General features: G+C 48.1%; 1 protein-coding gene across 2 annotated transcripts in view; it reads right to left on the reverse strand.

Annotated features, from left to right (window-relative positions):
* SIPA1 (signal-induced proliferation-associated 1) overlaps positions 1-19,845 on the reverse strand; it is a 272,309-nt gene that overhangs the window by 92,758 nt on the left and 159,706 nt on the right. For both annotated transcript variants that reach the window (XM_086938330.1, XM_086938331.1), the window contains exon 5: positions 10,890-11,064. In XM_086938330.1, coding sequence (XP_086794456.1) covers positions 10,890-11,064 — 175 coding nt within the window. The remainder of the gene's footprint in view (positions 1-10,889; positions 11,065-19,845) is intronic.

Here is a 19,845-nt window from a genome sequence, read left to right on the forward strand (position 1 = left end):
GTCTATGTTCCACTGTAAAGTCCATCCCCTGTAGGGAAATGGACCACCTAAGCAGTTTGGGGTTTTCACCCTTCATCTGATTTAGCCACAAGAGGGGCTTATGGTCGGTCTGAATCTTGAAGTGAGTGCCAAACAAGTATGGCCTCAGCTTCTTCAGGGCCCAAACCACAGCAAAGGCCTCCCTCTCAATAGCTGACCAATTCTTCTCTCTGGGGGTCAGCCTTCTGCTTATAAAAGCAATGGGCTGGTCTTGACCATCAAAATTCAGTTGAGAAAGAACAGCTCCCACACCCAACTCAGAAGCATCTGTTTGGACAATGAATGGTTTGGAGTAGTCTGGACTCTTAAGGATAGGTGCTGTGCACATGGCCTGCTTTAGGTCATCGAATGCTTTTTGACAGCCTGCTGTCCACTGAACCTTTTTTGGCATTTTCTTACTTGTCAGTTCATTTAATGGTGTCACAATGGAACCATAGTTCCTGACAAACTTTCTGTAGTATCCAGTCAGGCCCAAGAAAGCTCGAACCTGAGTCTGGGTGGTTGGAGGAGCCCAGTCCCTGATTGACTGTATTTTGCTCTCCAGTGGCTGAACCTGGCCTCCACCTACAAGGTGGCCCAGGTATACAACCTGTGTCTGCCCTATCTGGCACTTGGTGGCCTTGATAGTGAGGCCTGCCGCTTGCAGAGCCTCTAACACTTTCCTCAGGTGGACCAGGTGATCCTCCCAGGTGGAGCTAAAGACAGCAATATCATCTAGATATGCTACACAGAAGTCATCCAGCCCAGTAAGGACTTGATTCACCAACCTTTGGAAGGTGGCAGGTGCATTTTTCAGACCAAAGGGCATTACCACAAATTGATAATGCCCACCAGGGGTTGAAAATGGTGTCTTGGGCTTGACATCCTCAGCTAACCTGATTTGCCAATACCCAGCTGTTAAGTCAAATGTACTTAAGTAGTTGGCAGAAGCCAATCTATCTATAAGTTCATCTGCCCTTGGTATTGGGTGGGCATCAGTCTTAGTGACTGCATTGAGACCCCTGTAGTCTACGCAGAACCTCATCTCTCTCTTACCATCTTGGGTGTGAGGTTTTGGCACTAGAACTACTGGACTAGCCCAAGGGCTATCTGAGGGTTCAATGACTCCCAACTCCAAAATTTTCTGCACTTCAGTTTTTATGCAGTCTCTAACATGATCAGGCTGCCTGTAGATTTTACTCTTGACTGGCAGGCTGTCACCAGTGTCAACCTCATGGGTGCACCAATTGGTCTGACTGGGTGTCAGAGAGAACATATGTCTGAAAGACTGAAGAACTTGTTTACAGTCTTTCTGTTGATGCTCAGAGAGGCTGCCACAAAAGACAACACCATCTACTGACCCATCATCAGGATTCTGAGTGAGCAGGTCTGGGAGAGGGTCACTCTCTTCCTCCTGTCCCTCATCTATGGCCATGAGCAAGCTCATGTCCTTCCTGTCGACATATGCTTTGAGCCTGTTGACATGGAGTACCCTGTGGGGGCTCCTGGGAGTTCCAAGGTCCACCAGGTAGGTGACCTCTCCCTTTTGCTCAAGAATAGTGTGGGGCCCAGACCATTTGTCTTTGAGTGCTGCTGGGGCCACTGGCTCCAACACCCACACCTTCTGTCCAGGCTGGTAAACAGTCAGGACAGCCTTTTGGTCATGCCAAGCTTTTTGAAGTTCTTGACTGGCCTTAAGGTTTTCAGATGCCTTCTCCATATACTCAGCCATCCTGGAGCGGAGACCAAGTACATAGTCCACTATGTTGGTTGCAGGCTTTTGAGAGGTCTCTCCCATCCTTCCTTCACCAAACACAGGGGGCCTCTCACAGGATGCCCATACAAAAGTTCAAAAGGGCTGTAGCCAACCCCCTTTTGTGGGACCTCTCTGTAAGCAAACAGAAGGCAGGGAATCAGGACATCCCATTATTATGTTTCTTATATAGCGCCTGAATCGACCCCCGAAGGGGTATCTCCGCGCTTGCCTTGGGAACCCGTCCTGGCTTTTCCCTGTGAGATAGCCCCTACAGGGCATCCCCAAGGTGAAAGCCAGGCATCCCGCCGCGGGGGGCCGATGTGGAGATTAAGCAAGCTTAATGCCCAGAGTTGCAGAGTGTGAACCCATGATTAGGTCAGGCACCGAAGCGAGAATTATCGAGTCCATGGACATTTGAGCTCAAGACCCTGCCGCGTCGGGAATTGAACCCTAGTCCCGGGTCTGACCTCTGCTTCAGGGTCTGCCTGCTCTAACCAGTGAGCCACACTTCTCCACATCTACGCCTGAGCTTTTCAGGTAGTCCATGAATCATCCCTTTCAGGGTCCTGTTGAACCTTTCAACAAGCCCATTGCATTGTGGATGATAGGGTGTAGTGAATTTGTAATTGACACCACATTCCTTCCACATAGCAGTTAAGTAGCTTGACATGAAGTTTGCACCTCTGTCAGAGCCAACCTCCTTAGGGAAGCCCACTCTGGAGAACACTCCAACTAGGGCCCTTGCCACTACAGGTGCTGTAGTGGTCCTAAGTGGAATAGCTTCAGGATACCTGGTGGCATGATCCACTACCACCAGTATAAACTTGTGCCCTGATGCTGTCTGGGGTTCCATTGGACCAACAATGTCAATCCCCACTCTTTCAAAGGGCACCCCCACCACAGGCATTGGTATAAGGGGGGCCTTTGTTGTGCCACCTGACTTACCACTGGCTTGGCAAGTGACACAGGAGCGACAAAACTCCTTGGTATCCTCATTCATGTGAGGCCAGTGAAAGTGTGAGACAAGCCTGTCCCAAGTCTTTGTCTGGCCTAAGTGACCTGCTAAGGGAATCTCATGGGCCAAGGTAAGTAGGAAACCTCTCTGAGACAAGGGTACAACCAGCCTCCTGGTCATGCCAGGCTTGGGGTCTCTTAACTCAGTGTACAGGAGTCCATCTTCCCAGTATACCTTGTGGGTACCTGTGGCGTTCCCAGCAGCCTCAGCAGCAGCCTGCTGTCTGAGGGGTTCAAGAGAAGGGCAGTCTAACTGGTCCTTCCCCAGGTCTTCCCTTGAGGGTCCCCCTGAACCCAAGAATTCAACTTGATCAAGTTCAAACTCTCTAGGCTCAGTTTCCCTCAATTCCTGTAGGTCAGCCTCCTCTGAGACTTGATCCACAACCTGGGGCAAGGGGGAAGGCACAGCCTTAACCCTACTGCTCTTCTTCTTGGAAGGTGTCTGGTCCATTGTTCCAGGATCCAGCACCTGTTCAGTGGGGCATTTCCTGACCTGTGACCTGGTCACAGCAAACACATGTGCTGGCAAGCCTAACATTTACATGTGAGTCCTCTGCTCCACTTCTGACCATTGTGATGACTCCAAATCATTGCCCAACAAACAATCCACTGGGAGGTCTGAACTAACTACAACCTTCTTTTGGCCAGTTACCCCTCCCCAGGAGAAAGCTACAATTGCCATACTGTGATTGGTACTGACATTGCTTGCATTGGTCACCAGGAATTCTGAACCTGGCATGATCTGTCCAGGGTCCACAAAGTTAGGTGTCACCATTGTGACACTGGCACAAGTGTCCCTATAGGCCTGAGCCATTTTTCCATTAATGAAAGGTGTCTGTCTGTATTTGCCCAAAGTATTGGGACTTATATCAGGGGACATATCCACATCCCCTGTACAAACAAGGACAGCCTGAGTGAGGGTGCCAACTAAGTTGTCACTCCCCTCAGAACCCAGGGTTAACCCTACTAAACCCTTGGGAGGTGCACTACCACTGCTGACTGTACTAGGGGGCACAGGTGCCTTAGGGACTGCAGTGGCAGGAGTCTGCCCTCCTCCTTTCTTGGTGCACTCACTAAACCAGTGAGTTTTACTTTTGCAGTATTGGCACCACCTTTTAGATTGGCCTTCTTTCTTCTTCTGGGGAGCCTGACCCCCACCCTCTTTGGGTTGTTGGGGACCTGTCGAAGACTTCTGGTCATTTTGTTCCCCTTTAGAATCTTTACCCTTCTGGTCTGCTTTCTTCTGACCACTTTGATTCTGGCCCTGGTTCTGTTTAACTCTTGTTCTAACCCATCTGTCTGCCTTCTTTCCCAATTCTTGGGGAGAGGGCAGATCTGAGTCAACAAGATGCTGATGCAACAACTGGTTCTGACAATTGTTTAAAATTTGTTCTCTCATCATCAAATTGTACAATCCTTTATAATCAGTAACCTTACTGCCCAGCAACCAGCCCTCAAAAGCCTTAGTGGCACAATCTACAAAGTCAGACCAATCTTGAGACTGAGTTTTCTGGGTATCCCTGAACAGCACCCTGTACTGCTCAGTGGTTAGGCCAAACCCTTCAACCAGTGTGTTTTTCAAGACTTGGTAATTGTTAGCATCCTCCACTCTTGTAGTGAGGAGCTTATCTCTACCTTTGCCTTCAAAGGAGAGCCACAAGATAGCTGCCCACTGACTCTGGGGAACACCCTGCACAGTGCAGGCCCTCTCCAGAGCAGTAATCCATTTGTGGATGTCATCCCCTTGTTTAAAGGGGGGCACTATCTTACCAAGGTGCTTTGTATCAAAACTCCTTTCCCTATTGCTAGGTATAATGCTGCCACCAGTGGGGACTACCCCACTTAACTGTTGCTCTCTAGCAAAGGCAAGCCTTCATTTGGCCAGGGCAAGTTCTTCCCTTTCAATCCTCAGATTGGCTGCCCTTTCTTTAGCTTCATACACTCTCCTCTGAGGGGATGTCATCCCCTTCTGAGAGGAGTGTTGAGAGCCATTGGTTTGAAGGGATCTGCCAGAGCCTCTTGACAGAGATCTGGCTCGTCCATTCCCAATGTTAAGCTGACCTGATAGTGGCCCCAGGGGTCCCCCAGTACCACTGTCATGTTTGCTTAAGTTGGACCTGGTTAGTCTACTGACTTCTACCTGTCCCTTGTCTGCCTCATCCCCAGAGGGATCCTCATCCTCATCCTCCTCCCCATCTTCATTCTCAGTGGAGAGGTGGATTAGGTCAGGGTCTCCTCTGGTTCCCTCAAGGGGAGGCATGCCTCCATCTGGATTAGAAGGGCTAAGAAGTCTCTCAGCCTTTCTGGCATCATAAGTCTCTAGGAGACCAATCAGAAAGGAGGTGGTGGGGTTAGCCCCTTGCTTAATCTTCCTAGAGGTACACACTTGTCGTAACTCATGGAAGCTAAGCACAGTATATCTGGAAGGAAGGACCTGTGGAGGGTCCACTGACACAAGGGGAGACTCAGAGTTTCCTCCTTTGTCTGACATACTGTTTCTAGTGTGGTGTAAGTGATGCACCTACCTACACTATGTGTTTACCTACTGATCCCTTGCTAAGAGTTGCAGCCAAGGTGTGCTAAGCCTTGAGGAGCTGCAACAGCTGGTTCAGTAGAACTCAGAGTATTCTAAGCTTAGTTATATGTACTAACAGTACTTATGTGATCGTTCAACAAGATATTCTTAGGATACGTGTGGTAAAACAACAGCAAGCTCAAATCCCAACCGCTGCCATCAATGTGAGAAGGTGGCCTGATATGCAGTGCTCACTATTCTAGTGAACACTATGTATCAGTCCAGCAACCCTTATTGATGATTGGTTGTAAGTCAACCTTATAGACCAGCTATCCTAGTAGCGTGGATACGAGCAGTCTAAGGCTAAAGACTCGAGAGGGCGTGTTGAGCCAGCTGTTTACCACACATATACCCCTTTAATACCAAGTGAAAGGACACCACACAAGTGTTATGAAAATAAACAAGATATTTATTAAGAATCACAACAGCCCTGTACTCTTTATGAGGACAGGGTACTAAGCACAAAACAAAACTCTTACGAAAATACTTAAGTTAGCACAGTATATACAAATGCCCGAGGGGCACGGAAAACCATATACTCTGAAAGTGGAATGCGAAATTACTAGCAGGTAAGTACAGTACTAATAGCCTTTGGAATCGCTGGGACTTGACTATAGAATCGTTAGATTGCTTCTAGGAGACCCAGGGGACTCGGGTGCAGAGTGTGCACTCTCACGCGTGATGCGGGACAAAGTCTATGGTAGCTAGTAATGACAAAGTTAGTGTTCTCGGGCGAACCCGACCTGGAAGGAGGAAAACGAAAGTGGATTCTGACCCTTGGATAGTGAGGCTATGCTGGGGCACCGAAATGCCGAAGTTACCTAGCCCAGGGGCTGCAGCTGCATAGGACTCAAAGGACGTCGGGAATCCTCGTTGACGGACCAGGAGCCTGGAAGAAAGAAGTTGCTGGCAGGCGACCAGTGAAGAAAGTTCGGTGGATCCAAGCCTGGATCGATGGAAGATGACACCTGAAAGCAGAGGGGACCAAGTTCGAGACTACTAGCCAGTAGTCGGTGGGCACCAGGAGGGCACCGGATGGTAGCCACCTCGACTAGGTGAGTGGGTGACGCTGTGCTCGGAGATCTCACGGACCAGGAGGCGTTGTCGGCGACCAGGATGGAGGAGCGAGCTGTCCCACGAAGATAGAAGCTGTCGGCGTCGCTGGACCCAGGATTGGGCAACAAAGCCTTGGCAAATTCAAGCCCACGCGGTGGACCTAAAATGGCGTCTGGAGTGGACCAGGAGGGTCCGGGGTGCCTCTCTTGAAGAAGGAAGCAAGGGCCAGTCTGGAGCAACCAGACCAGCAGCAGTGATGTCGTCGGGCGTCGTGTAGAAGGCCACAAGCCAGCCGGCTAGTAACCACACAGCGCGGTGAGCACGCAAAAGCAGAAGGGCCCCACGCAGATCGTGGAGATGCTGGAGGGCTGATCTTCGGTGCTGGAGCTGCTCAGGGTTGGGGCTTCTCGGGCCCCAAAGCACTCACCAGTGGAAGACTCGGTGGGCTTGTTACAAAGAAGTCGTGCAGTCTTGGCGATCGTCGGTCCCTCGAGGTCTCGTCGCACTCACAGTTCTCAGCTTTGCTGTAGAGGTGAGTAGAGGTCAGAGGTGCCAGGGAAGCCGGGTCTCGTCGAGCTGGGTCGTCGGATTCGTGAAGAAGGACTTGCAGCAGACCGCAGTGTTCTTAGGATGGTGCCCGCTTGATGCAGGGTGACTACTCCTTAGCCACAAGGGAGAATCTTGAAGAAGAAATCTTGATGTCCTTTCGCAGAAAGTCGTGTCTTGATTCCAAAGATGATCTAATTTGAACAGGGGGCCCGCTCCCATCTTTATACTAAAAAAGGGGGCTGACCCGGTGACTAGGTCCTGCCTATGGGTGGGACTAGGAGGGGGGTGGTTACACCCCTCTGCCATGCCGGACTTCCCCAGGCCAGGGGCTGGTGTGCCCCTGGAACTGGTTCAGACCGGCCTATGCGTAGTGAGCACCGGGGTGCCACTCAGCAGTCACCTTCCTGAAAAGCCCTGCCTACCCAGGATACACAAAACCATGTCTGGGACGGTGCTAGCACCGCCCCAGACAGGAAACCCTTTGTCCAAGCCTCCCTCGCTGGAAGGACTCCCAGCAGCAGGAGGTCAGACTCGTGTCTGTGGTGGCAGCATCCATTTTGTGGAGCTGAGGCTTCAGTTAACTTTAACCGGGGTTCACAGTTACATACATGTCGTGTCCCTCTAGAAGGGTGGAATGCTAACCCCGTCGCCAGAATTGGCGAGGGGTTAGTATTCCAATTCGTATGACACCTTACTCGACATGTTTTGATAAAGCAATACCAAAGTTAGCATTTAACCGCGAGGATTATAATGCACTTAAGAGTATATGGTATGCGTTATCATGGAACAGCTATTAGGACTTGGTTCCGCAAGCTGCAGATAGGCTCAGCTCATGCCAGAGCACCATCTCACCCGATTCCAAGCACTCTGCCTTCAGGATTGTCAAGGCCTGCCATAGGAGTGACTGATAGGAATCTGTGTGTCCATTTTAGGGTTAGGTATAGGTATACTACACCTACAGCAAAGGGTGATTACACGACTTTGCCCCAGCTGTCATGCAGCCAGTTGTGTCAAATTTAGGAGGCCAGCCAGGGGTGGCATAATACATGCTGCAGCCCCTGGCAGCCCTGGGTACACCTATGCCCTGAGTTACAGGGTCTGATAAGGTGGCCCAGTACCAATTGGTAAATGCACCTAGGGTACATGTTGTAATTTAGAAAGAGAACAGCCAGGCTGTGGGTCTGATTGGCAGGCCCACAGCCAGAGAAAGTCGTAAACCAGTGAAACAAAAGCAAAAAATCTGGGTGATCATAGGATTGCAGACCCTACTCTCCTACACCTAAGTTGATTAGGTTTGAAAGAATTGAGGTGAGAACTCTGCAAAAGGTTGTGTGGAACATCACATTGAACCCACCTCGCCCTGGAGATTTATTGTTTTTTAATCTACCTATTCCTGAGATCACATCTTCTGCTTGTGGTGAAGGGGTTCAGAGGTGCAGCAGGGTGTTGTCAAAGGTGGGGATATTGGAGTGGCTAAGATCCTAGCATAATTATGTGAGATGGAGCATGTGGAGCAGCCGATGGGATAAATAGGATTGTTGTTGAATCATCAAGGTAAACAGAGCCTTTGGCAGCAGGCCTTAAAGCCTGGAAATAATGAGTGGGAATGTCATAGTCAGGTGCTGGGACACGTAGTGGCAGCTGACGTTTAATTGCTAACCAGACACACACTGAACCTTGACAGAGAAAAGAATGCTCCATATATGAACAAATGTTATAGGATTATGACCGGCTTAGAAGCTACAAGAGAAGAGGGAGTTGGGTGCTAAAACCTGATCTTCCAGAAGAAGGAATTGATGGACAAAGATAGGCTGTTGACAGCTGTAAAACAGAAGAGAGAACTTCAATATGAAGGGGCGAGAATCCTACTATTCCCGGACCTGGCACCAGACACCACAAAGGAACCGAGGCTTTGAAGGTAGTTGAAAAAAGTTCACGGCACAGGGTGGTGAAGGCATGCCTAGCCTTTCCCGCCACACTTATAGTGGCACATCCCAGTAAGGATTGCACCTTCTGAGATTCAGAAAGAGTGGAGGACCTCCTATAGATGGTGAAGAAACTGAGAGGTGGGCAGAAAGATTTTGGTGAAGAAAGATAAGGATATGATTTCTTTTCCCTTGGATTGTGCAGATGAGGAGGGGTACATTTCGTTAGCCTGACGAGGGCTAAATGTCCATTGAGGAGAAACTAGAAATGGGGGTGGTGCAGGCATGCAGAACTGTTAGTGAAGAAACAAGTTGTGTGTTCACTCACATGTTTACTCTCATAACGAGGTATTAAAATGGACTTTAACGGAACTTACGCTCCTGTGTTTGTGAGCTTTTGTGTTTTATACAAATAAAACAAACAAATAAAACAAAATGTTTCAAACCACACTTTGTTGTGAAACTTAGATGGTGGCTGCTCTGTCTTTCGATGGGAAGGTGGATAATTTGACTCACTTTTCTGTTGCCGGGAAAAGATGGAAACTTCTGCAGTGCTGCACGAGGCTCCTGACGTACCAGGTTTCGTGTATGACTGTTCCGGAGGTGGCCAACAAAGATGTCATTGTTTGTTGTGGAAAGGTAGCCAACCCCCATGACAAACAATAATGTTTATCCTGTTCTGGGACAGAAGTCTGCTTACAGGGTACATATAATGAAGTGAGTTTTGCTTCAGTGCTATAGTTGGGCACATTCAAGACTCTCACGTACACATTTCTGTAACAGGGCTATAGTAGGAGGGAAAACATTAGTAGAATGAGACTCCCTGAGCTGTGGGTGAAGAATTGCTTCTCTGAAATTCATGGTTGTAGGCCTAGAGTTCAGGGATGAGTTGATGACGGCAGCCAGAATAGAGGGCACAAGTGTACTTTACGCACTCCGGAAAGAGAAATGGCATGCAATATTTTCATGCTATACATCATTCTGAAGCGTGAAACTTGAAATCGGGTGCAAATTGTGTACCTGCTTATTGCACCTACATTTTGCAGCCCGATTGTGATCAAGGCCTACGTTCGGCTAGCACACTGACTCAGGGTTTTTTTGAGGTTCTGCTGTTCTGCTTTTGTTGATTGCGCATCATTTTTTAACTCGCCGTCGTGTCTGGGATATTATTTCTTTCAGTATTCTATGTTCAGCTATTGTCTGATCTCTACTGCAATTCATCACTGTTGCATTTTTGCACATAATTCGTGTACAGACTACAATTGTCAAATAGTGCCTACAGACAGCACATCAAAAAACATTGCGTCACAAATATGATCACAAACTCAGTTACCCATTCACTGTGTGTGATGTATTAACCAAGGAGGGCCTCCATTTTTTTATTAGTTGGAAATAGATGTGCAGGGTTGTCAGAGACCTCGACCCCAAGCGCTAGTTTCCCAAAGATTGAGACCCATGGTTGTAGTCTTCACTGCATGTTTAAAGCTTTACTTCGGCCACATCCCTGTGGGAATGGTTCCAGTACCACAGCTGTAACAATTGCACTTATTACAAACAGTGCTTTCCTCTGGTATCAATAATGCAGACAATGTCTCCCTTCGATGTAATTGCCTAGACTGTGCCTCCCTTAGCTGGAAGTGCTCCAAACACTGTCTTTCTCTGCTGTAATCACCCAAGAATTTCTCTCTTTTGTAACTAGCACTGGTCTCTTTCTCTCTCTCTGTTGTAGTACCCATGAGTGTCTCCCTTGCCATCATTGTGAAAATGTCTCTCTCTCTGCTGTGACTGACAGGGCCTCCAACTGCTGTGAGAGACAGAGTGTCTGATCTGCTGTAACTGACACTGTGCCTCTATGCTGTAATTGACAAAGGGTCACCATCTACTGTGACTACTCATGCACAGCATCCCTAATTTTGAGTTTACTCAGACCTGGTTTGCCATGCTTTCGGTGCCCCAAATAGCGATTCCTCTCTTGGCTGGCTACTGCACAACTTACTTTTGTTGTCCAGTTGTGCCCGGTACTTGTCAAAGCCCTTCAGCCGCACTTCTTCGCCCAATAGTTGCAGGAACTCCTCAAAGGCCGGCCCGGCCTGCTCGTTGTTGTACATCTCTTCCTCTGAGCTCTGGCCGGACTTGCAGTACATGATGCCAATTTTCCGCTGGAAGCTCAGCTGAATGAGGGAATCAAAAGTGATAAACAACTCTGAAATTAAGTTGATCCAAGAACACTGGGAATCGAAGGGGTTGTCCGCAGCCCCATCATGCAAGGGCCTGCAAGCTGATGCACAGATCCCGAAATGAGATTTCTTATTGTAGAAATATCATGCAATAGCCACACTATTCCCCCTCCCCCTATTTGAACATCTATCATTTGCACCTCCCTTCTCACTGCAATAGCTCTGTCACTGAACGTTTCATAATATTATCGATATCCGGATAAATACGTTAAGTACGTCAACCGCGTGGCCACTGAATTAGTCAATTAATCAAATGCTTTGGTTATTGACGTCTGAGTAGATCCTAGAAACTACTATTTGCTTCATCCAGTCCCTCTCACTCGATCAAATAACTGATATGTATTTATTAAATATTTATGTCCTGCGGAGTGTTTTTTTTTTGTTAATGGATACAGTTAATAAACACGTGTTGCCTTTGAAATATTTCCAAAATGTCCCTGAAGCTTTAATTAGAAAGATGTCAATGAAACCATTCAGTATGAGTATATGAGTTGGTTCACATATTTAAACAATGTGCTCCTAAGAACATGAACACTTTTATTTCACTTTTTAAGGGGTTCAGCTTTCAACCTTCCCCGTTGCTCCCTGTTGAATGAGGTTAATTATATGTTATTGCAATAGGCACCAAACTGGCACAATATCCAACTGCATACGCACATATTTAGACATATCTGCTGCGAGGGTTGTCCATCACCAGTACTGTAGAGCCAAAAAAGTAGACATCACCAAATGATCAGGCATGGAATAACTGAAGAGATGTGTCACACACTTCTAGATAATTCAGAGGTCTTCAATATAGTATACACCACAGTTCCAAAATACCTTTACACTCTGCCTGCTTCTTTACATCTCACACTGACAATCAGATATGGGATGATAATTTCAATGCTCATCCCAGCACATCTCCCAACTTCTATCGACCTCCAAACATCTGGACCACAACTATATACAAAATCTCAAATTAAACAATGCAGTGCAGTAACAAGCTAAGGAGACTATAATCATAGGAAATACCACAAAGGACCTGCAGAACTGTACAAAGCTACCAGCATATAGAAAACCATAAAACTTAGTGCCTGCTTCTCGCACTTCATCATCCACCACACTGCTTTGCGCTGCATTGCATAACCTGATATCTGCACCTCGGTGGTCATCATGCACGACATGGAAACACTTCCCACATAGGAGCAAAACAAAGACAACATCCACCCACACACCCTGCGGAGTGTAGCATGCGGTAAGCACCTCAGAGCCCCCATATAGGGGTAGTACACACTATATAAATTCTGCAATACGATACTTCATCTGCACTTATGAGAACAATAGAATTGGATGCTAGAATTCACAATTTCATGCCTTGTGGTCTGACTCTCTTCAAAGTACTGGGTACATAAAGAACAAGTTACTTACCTTCAGTAAAGCTCTTTCTGGTAGAGACTCTAATCTAGCCGCAGATTCATCACCACTTGAATATTCCACAGACATCATACTGGGTCTGGAAAATTTACCAGTGTAACTGCGCGCTGGAAGGTGGTACCGTGGGGATCCGTACTGATGCCATTCTGCTATGGAAGTGACAAGCGGGGCCTATATAGGCGCAATTCATGCAAGTTAATAACAGTTGCTTTTGAGACTGTCCACCGCCCCAGATTCCTAGACTTGGGATCCTATTAATGGATAGAGTCCAGGCACAGAACAGGGAGGATGGAAGGGTCGCTGAGGAATCTGCGGCTAGATAGGGCCTCTACATGAAAGAGCGCTACCACAGATTAGTAACTTGTTCTTCGGATAGAGACTACTAGCCTCAGATTTCTCTCCTTTTGAATATGTATTTGGTGGTGGTCCTGGGAATGGACTCAAATCAGAAAGTCTTGCCGGACCAAGTGGGCAAGATTCCCTTCTCAGCGGTCTTGACTGTCCAGACAATAGTGCTTCGTGAATGTGTGAAGGGCCGCCCACATAGCTGCCTAACATATGTCCCGGACATGGACTCTGCGCATTAACACAGTGGTATTAGACTTGGCCCTGGTAGAATGGGCGACAGAGCCCTCCCGGAGGCTGCTTCTTTGCCAGTGCGTAGCAGACCTTAATTCTGAGCCCAATCTAAAATGAGATGGTACGTTTCTACAAAGCCTTGTTTTTTTTCACTCTGGTTAACCCCACAAAGAGCTGCTCGTCCAACCGGTGGCCTTTTGTAAGATCGATGTCGAAGTTGATGTAGAAGCTGAGCACTCCTTTGGGGTCTAAGTGATGGAGTCTCTCTTTCTTAGAGGATTGAGGCGGAGCATATAATACTGGCAGGGTGATGGTGTTACTAACATGGAACAGCATTACAACTTTTGGTAGATACTATGCCCTAGTTCGTAGAATCAACTTAATGAGGAAGAAAGTAATTTATGGTGGATGAGCACACAGATCCTGACGCTCACTCACATGTGCTGAGGTGATGGCAACCAGGAACACTGTTTTGATGGTGAGAAACCAAAAAAGGAAAGCTATGTTTCGGCTCCAATGGAGTGCACATTAAATAAGTTAGGACAAGATTGAGGTCCGATTGGGGCTTCACAAATGGAGAAGGGGGAAACGTGTTGCAGCCCTTTCAAAAAGCGCATTTCAACTGGTGATTTAAACAACAAGGACTGATGAGGCACATGTAGGAAACCCATGTGGCTAATGATAACCCTTTACAGTGTCAGGCAAGAGAGACCAAATAAAACGTCACAGGGGTATACAATTTCATTGAGGGATGCCAAGATGACATCGGCTACCTTTGGAGGAAGGTTGAAAGTGATCAGCTGTCACCGCTCAATTTCCACGCATGAAGGTCGAGGTTGCAGAGGCGGTGTGGAGAACTCAACCTCCCGGCTAGACAGCAGATTCTCCTGGAGGAGCAGCCTGATTGGAGGGCAGATGCTCAAGCCCAAGAGTTCTGGATACCATACTCTCAGTGCCCAGTCGGCAGCCACTAGGACGATTTTGGATTGGTATGACCTGATCTTCTTGAAAACTCAGGACAGGAGTGGTATTGGCAGAAAGACATATTGGAGTCCCGAATTCGTCTTGAAGCGGAATGAGTCTCTGAGTAAGAGACATATTGGAAACTTCAAAATTTAGAAGTGGTTACATTGCGTTTTCTCGGCAGTGGCAAACAGATCAGGCCATGGTTCTCCCCATTCGTGGAAGAGACCTTGCGCCACCTCAGGGTGTAACTGTTAGTCGCGATCTGCTAGGCAATGGCGGCTCAGTTAATCTGTCCTAGCTTTCAATGACCCCACTAGGTGGTTAACTACCAGTAAGATTTTCTGGCAGTCCAGCCATTTCTAGAGGCGCAAGGCATCCTGGTACAGGGTGCGTGACCCCACCCCATCCTGTACTAGCCTCCCACTGATGGGTGGCAGGAAGGCTTTCAGCACCTAGCGGATGGCCCTAAGCTTCAGTAAGTTGATATGAAGCTGGGACTCTGCCAGGGACTAGAGGCCTCTGATCTCCATCTCCCCCGGGTGGCTGACCCAACCCAAAAGTGACGCATCAGTCACGACTGTCATCTCTGAGTGGGGAAGGTAGAGGGGTCTGCTGCTTTCCCTGTCACAGTCCAGTAGACAACAGTACAGATCTATTGTCGTCTCTACTGAAATCTGGATGTGGTAAGAGAGGTCCCCTTGATGTTGGCCCACTGGGACTCTCAGATCCCACTTAAGATCCTGCATATGCCACTTGTGTGCTTGACCAGAAGCATACAGGAGGTCCCCAGTCACAGCAGCATCAGAGTCAAACTCACTGAAATCCAGGACACAGGCTGAAAGATTGGGATCATTGCCTGAAAATGCTGGACTCTCTTTCCAGGGAGAGAGGGGCACAAAACCAAACCATGTCCATAACCGTTAAGATTAAAGGGAGCAACTGGAAAGGAGTCAAGTGTGACTTTGTCACATTTATAGTGAACTCCAAAGGTGACAGAAGGTTTGCCGTACTTTAGAAGTGGTTGATGACTACATGGGGAAAGCCAGCCAATAACCAAGGTAGGGTTAGTCTGCTGACCTCAGAAGGGATGCTGCCACCATATCCATCACTTTTGTGAACACCTAAGAGGTGCTGGTGAAATCAAAGGGGAGCACAGCAAATTGAATATGCTCCTCTCCCACCATGAATTGCAGGTAGCACCAAGGACTTGAAGGATGGGTTATATGGAAATAGGTGTCCTGCAGGTTCAATGCCACCATCCAGTCTCCAAGGTTGAGGGCAGGGTGGGCATTTAGAATTTCTGCTACTTGATGAAGAGATTGAGAGGGTGCATATCTAGAATAGGCCAAAGACCTCCGTCCTTCTTGGGCACCTGAAAACAGTGGGAACAACAAATATATCTTGCTTCTGGGGCTGGCACTCTCTCAAAAGCTCCTTAGGTTATATGGGTTTGCACTTCCTGATGCAAAATGGAGAGATTGTCCTCCATCAGCCGTTGGGAAGAAGGTACAAGGTGCAGCTTGGGCCAAAGGAAGTGTAAGGCGTAGCCTTTGCGAACAATTGTAGTGCCCACCTGTCCGATGTGATCACTTGCCAAACCGGATAGAATCTGTGAATTTTACATCCCACCGGGTGACTTTGACTCTGTTAGACTACCCTAAAGAGGTTTGGCAGGTGGAGCTGTAGTGTGGGGATGGTGGGCTGAGTGGCATGCAAACCTTGGCCGCAGGGGCAGTGCTCACCACAGCCTCGCCTGCAACCTGCTGGGGTGGGACTGGCTGGGGTGGGACTGGCTGGTGGTTAAGAATTCCTAGTCCAAAGCTACAAAAGGAATGCTAGAATTGTTAATGGCAAGGATGGGTAAAGAGACCCAGAGAGTGAGGGGAAGCCCTACTTTCCTTGAAAAGTGATTGGGCAGAATCAGTCTGTCTACGAGTCCCATTGAAAGACATGTCCTTCAGGGAGGACTGGACATCTTCCGAATGTCAACACTGGTGCCTAAAGCCCCTCCCAACGGAGTCGGATTCGACTGAGTCAATGGTGTCCAAGCCACAACTAATTGTGAACTTGGCCTAATCATGATCATATTAAATGGTCTGTGAAAGAGCAGGCCGAAGGTCATCTAAAACAGGAGGGAGGACTTGTGCAACTGAGTCCCAAAGTATAGGTGTTGGATAAGGAAGAGGTGGGAGACTGTGTCAAATGCTGCAGAGAGGTCCAGCAGGATGAGGGTAGCCGTATCTCCTTTGTGCAGAGTCATGCATATGTCATCCTTTGCAGCAATGAGGCAATGAGGGCTGTTTTCATGCTGCGGTTGGGTGTGAAACCAGACTGAGTGGTGTTGAGGAGTTGGTGGTCGTTGAGGTATTCGGAGAGGTGTCTATAGATGATTTTCTCCAAGACCTTGGCTGGGGATGGTAGCAGAAAGATCATACTATAGTTGGCAAGCATTGAAGAGTTCACAGAGGGTTTCTTCAGCAATGGGAGACAAGCTGTGCATTTCAAAGCACCTGGGACGGTCGTGTAAGAGGTAGCGGCATTCAGAATGGATGGGAGCATGGCGCTGATGGGTTGCAGTACTCAGGAGTAGGTGTATCCCATGGGGCCTCTGAGTGGATTGACCTTATGGCTGCAGTGGCTTCTTTTGGGTTGATTTCAACCCCCACCACGGACTGAAGCCCGGGGTGGCTACAGGCATGATGTGTGACTTACTCTCCCCACTGCTTTGAGGCACAGAGGAGGTGGTCCTTTATCCCTGGGCCTCGAAGCACTGAATCAGGCGGCAAGGTTAGGTGTGGGGCCCCTTTCACTGGGACTTTGGCCATTATCTAGTGCTGCGAAGTCCAGGGCAGGTGGGCCTCATAGCTGTCCATCAGGCTGCAAGGTCCAGATGTGGGGCCCCTGTTGCAGGGATATGTAGCCATTATGTAGCACTATACTGTTAGGATAAACGTTGTTTACAACGTGGTGTTTACACCGCACGACCTTTTTTACGACGCTGCCATTACAACGCAAGTCGTTACTACGACTTGCGCTGGATGGCGCTTTTGGTTAAGGAATATTGTAATTTTATATTCCAACACCTTCCCTACTGTTACGTGGACTGGTGTTGTAATATACAATTATAATATTCCTCAATCCGCGCCCTTCTACGCAAGTCGTTGTAACGACTTGCGTTGTAAAATCCGCAATGTAAAGTACCGCGATCAAAATGATCGCGTTGTACTGACATACATCCTACTGTTAGATCATATCATTTTATTTCCCAGATAGAGTAGCATGTTTGCTTCCCAGCCTAGGCCACCAGTGATAAACTAAGATGGCTGTCTAGTAAATGCAGAAGTGGTAAAAATTGATTACCACCCAATTTCCCCAGCAGGGAGCTCCGTGGCACCTCTTATCGCGAAAGAAGCAGATTAACTGCTTTGTGACACACTTTGAATCCCTCACTTATGTCCGAGCGGCTGTCTGTGAATTTCTTGTCCATTTATTTACTTGTAGGGGAATTCATAGATACTGTTTTGACAGCTCATGATTGTGCTAGACCTGGCTCTTGTTTAACAGGGCAGGGAAAGTGGTGGAAGGCAGAAGGGAAGTACTGTAGCTAGACCATGCTTTAACACATGATCATTCAGTACACCTCCAATCGGTCCCACTCGAATCGACTCTAATCCAGGCCAATCGACCCCACCTCACCCACACCAATCTGCCCCACTTAATCCAATCCACCCTAGACCAATCCAAACCACCCCACTGCACCACACTCCAATCCTTTCACCCCAGATCCCAATATGCCCCACTTCAATATGCTCCGATACAATCCATAACAATCCGCCCACTCCAATGTCCGCACTTCAATCTGGCCCACTCCAATCCAAAACAATTTGTCCCACTCCAATCTGGCCCACTCCAATCCAAAACAATTTGTCCCACTCCAATCTGGCCCACTCCAATCCAAAACAATTTGCCCCACTCCAATCTGGCCCACTCTAATCCAAAACAATTTGCCCCACTCTAATCTGGTCTACACCAATCCAAAACAATCTGCCCACTCCAATCCAAAAACAATCTGCTCCAATCCAAAAACAATCTGCCCCACACCAATCCAAAAACAATCCGCCCCACACCAATCCAAAAACAATCTGCCCCACTCCAATCCAAAACAATCTGCCCCACTGCCAATCCAAAACAATCTGCCCCACACCAATCCAAAACAATCTGCCCCACACCAATCCAAAATAATCTGCCCCACACCAATCCAAAACAATCCGCCCCACACCAATCCAAAACAATATGCCACACTCCAGTCCGCCACACTCCAGTCCGCCACACTCCAATCCCAATTCACCCCAATCCACCACAATCCACTCCAATCTACCCTACCCCACACCAATTGAATCCACCCCAAACCAGCCCAATCCAAACGACCCACTCCAATCCAAACCTCCTAACCTCAATTCACCTCAACCCAATCCAATCCAACCCACTCCCCAATCCATCAACTCCATTCCATTCCAATCCAATCCACCCCACTCCAATCCCCCAAAAATCTACCCCCTCCACTCCAAAACAATCTCACCCACTCAATCAATACAATTTGCTCCACCCCAATCCAAAACTATCTGCCCCACTCCAATCTGCCCAGCTCCAACCCAAAATAATTTGCCCCACTCAATCCAAAACAATTTGCCCCACTCCAATACAAAACAATCTCACCCACCCAATCCAAAACATTTGCCCCACCCCAATCCAAAACAATCTGCCCCACTTCAATCCAAAACAATCTGCCCCACTCCAATCTGCCCTCTCCGACCCACAACTATATGCCCCACTCAACCCAAAACAATTTCCCCCTTTCCAATCCAAAACAATCTGCCCGCTCCAATCCAAAACAATCCGCCCCACTCCAATCCAAAACAATGTGCTCCAAACCAATCAGCCCCACTCCAATCCAAAACAATCGGCCCCACTCCAATCAGCACTAATCCAAAACAATCTTCCCCACTCCAATCTGTACCACTCCTGTCTGCCCCACTCCAATCCAAAACAATCCGCCTGCTCCGTTCACCCCACTCCAATCCACTCCACCTCACCCCTATCAAACCCACCTCACCCCAATCCAGTTCACCCCACCCCAATACAATTCACCTCAATCCAATCCACCCCACTGCAATTCAATCTACTCTACTCCAATCCACCCAATCACAATCCAATTTACCCCAATCCAATTAAACCCAATCCAATCCGCCCCAGTTCAGACCACCCCACTTAGTCCAATCCCTCCAGCCCACCAAACTCCAATCCACCTCACATCACACCTCACACCAATCTAATACACCCTACTCCAATAAGCCTCACCCCATTTCAATCCATCCCACTCCAATCCACCCCACCCACCCAGTCCACCTCACTCCAACTCTCTCTATCCCAATTCAAACCAAACAACCTTAATCTACTCCAATCCAATCCACCCACTACCTCAGTCAACCCAACCCACTCCACCCTATTTCACCCCACTCCAGTCTACGACACTCCACTCTACGGCTCTGCACTTGATAACACTGCACTCTACGACATTCTTTGCCACTGAACCACTGAACTTTACTCCCCTCTACTCAACTGTATGGCACTCTACACCCCCTATTCCACCCTACAACTACTACTCCAACAAATCCAGTTTAAGACACTTTACTCCTACCTCTCCACTCAAGCACACTCAACGCCACTAACTTTTAACCATGCTGAACAGCAGCC

This window comes from Lissotriton vulgaris, chromosome 9, assembly GCF_964263255.1.
Source record: "Lissotriton vulgaris chromosome 9, aLisVul1.2, whole genome shotgun sequence".
NCBI classification, from domain to species: domain Eukaryota; kingdom Metazoa; phylum Chordata; class Amphibia; order Caudata; family Salamandridae; genus Lissotriton; species Lissotriton vulgaris.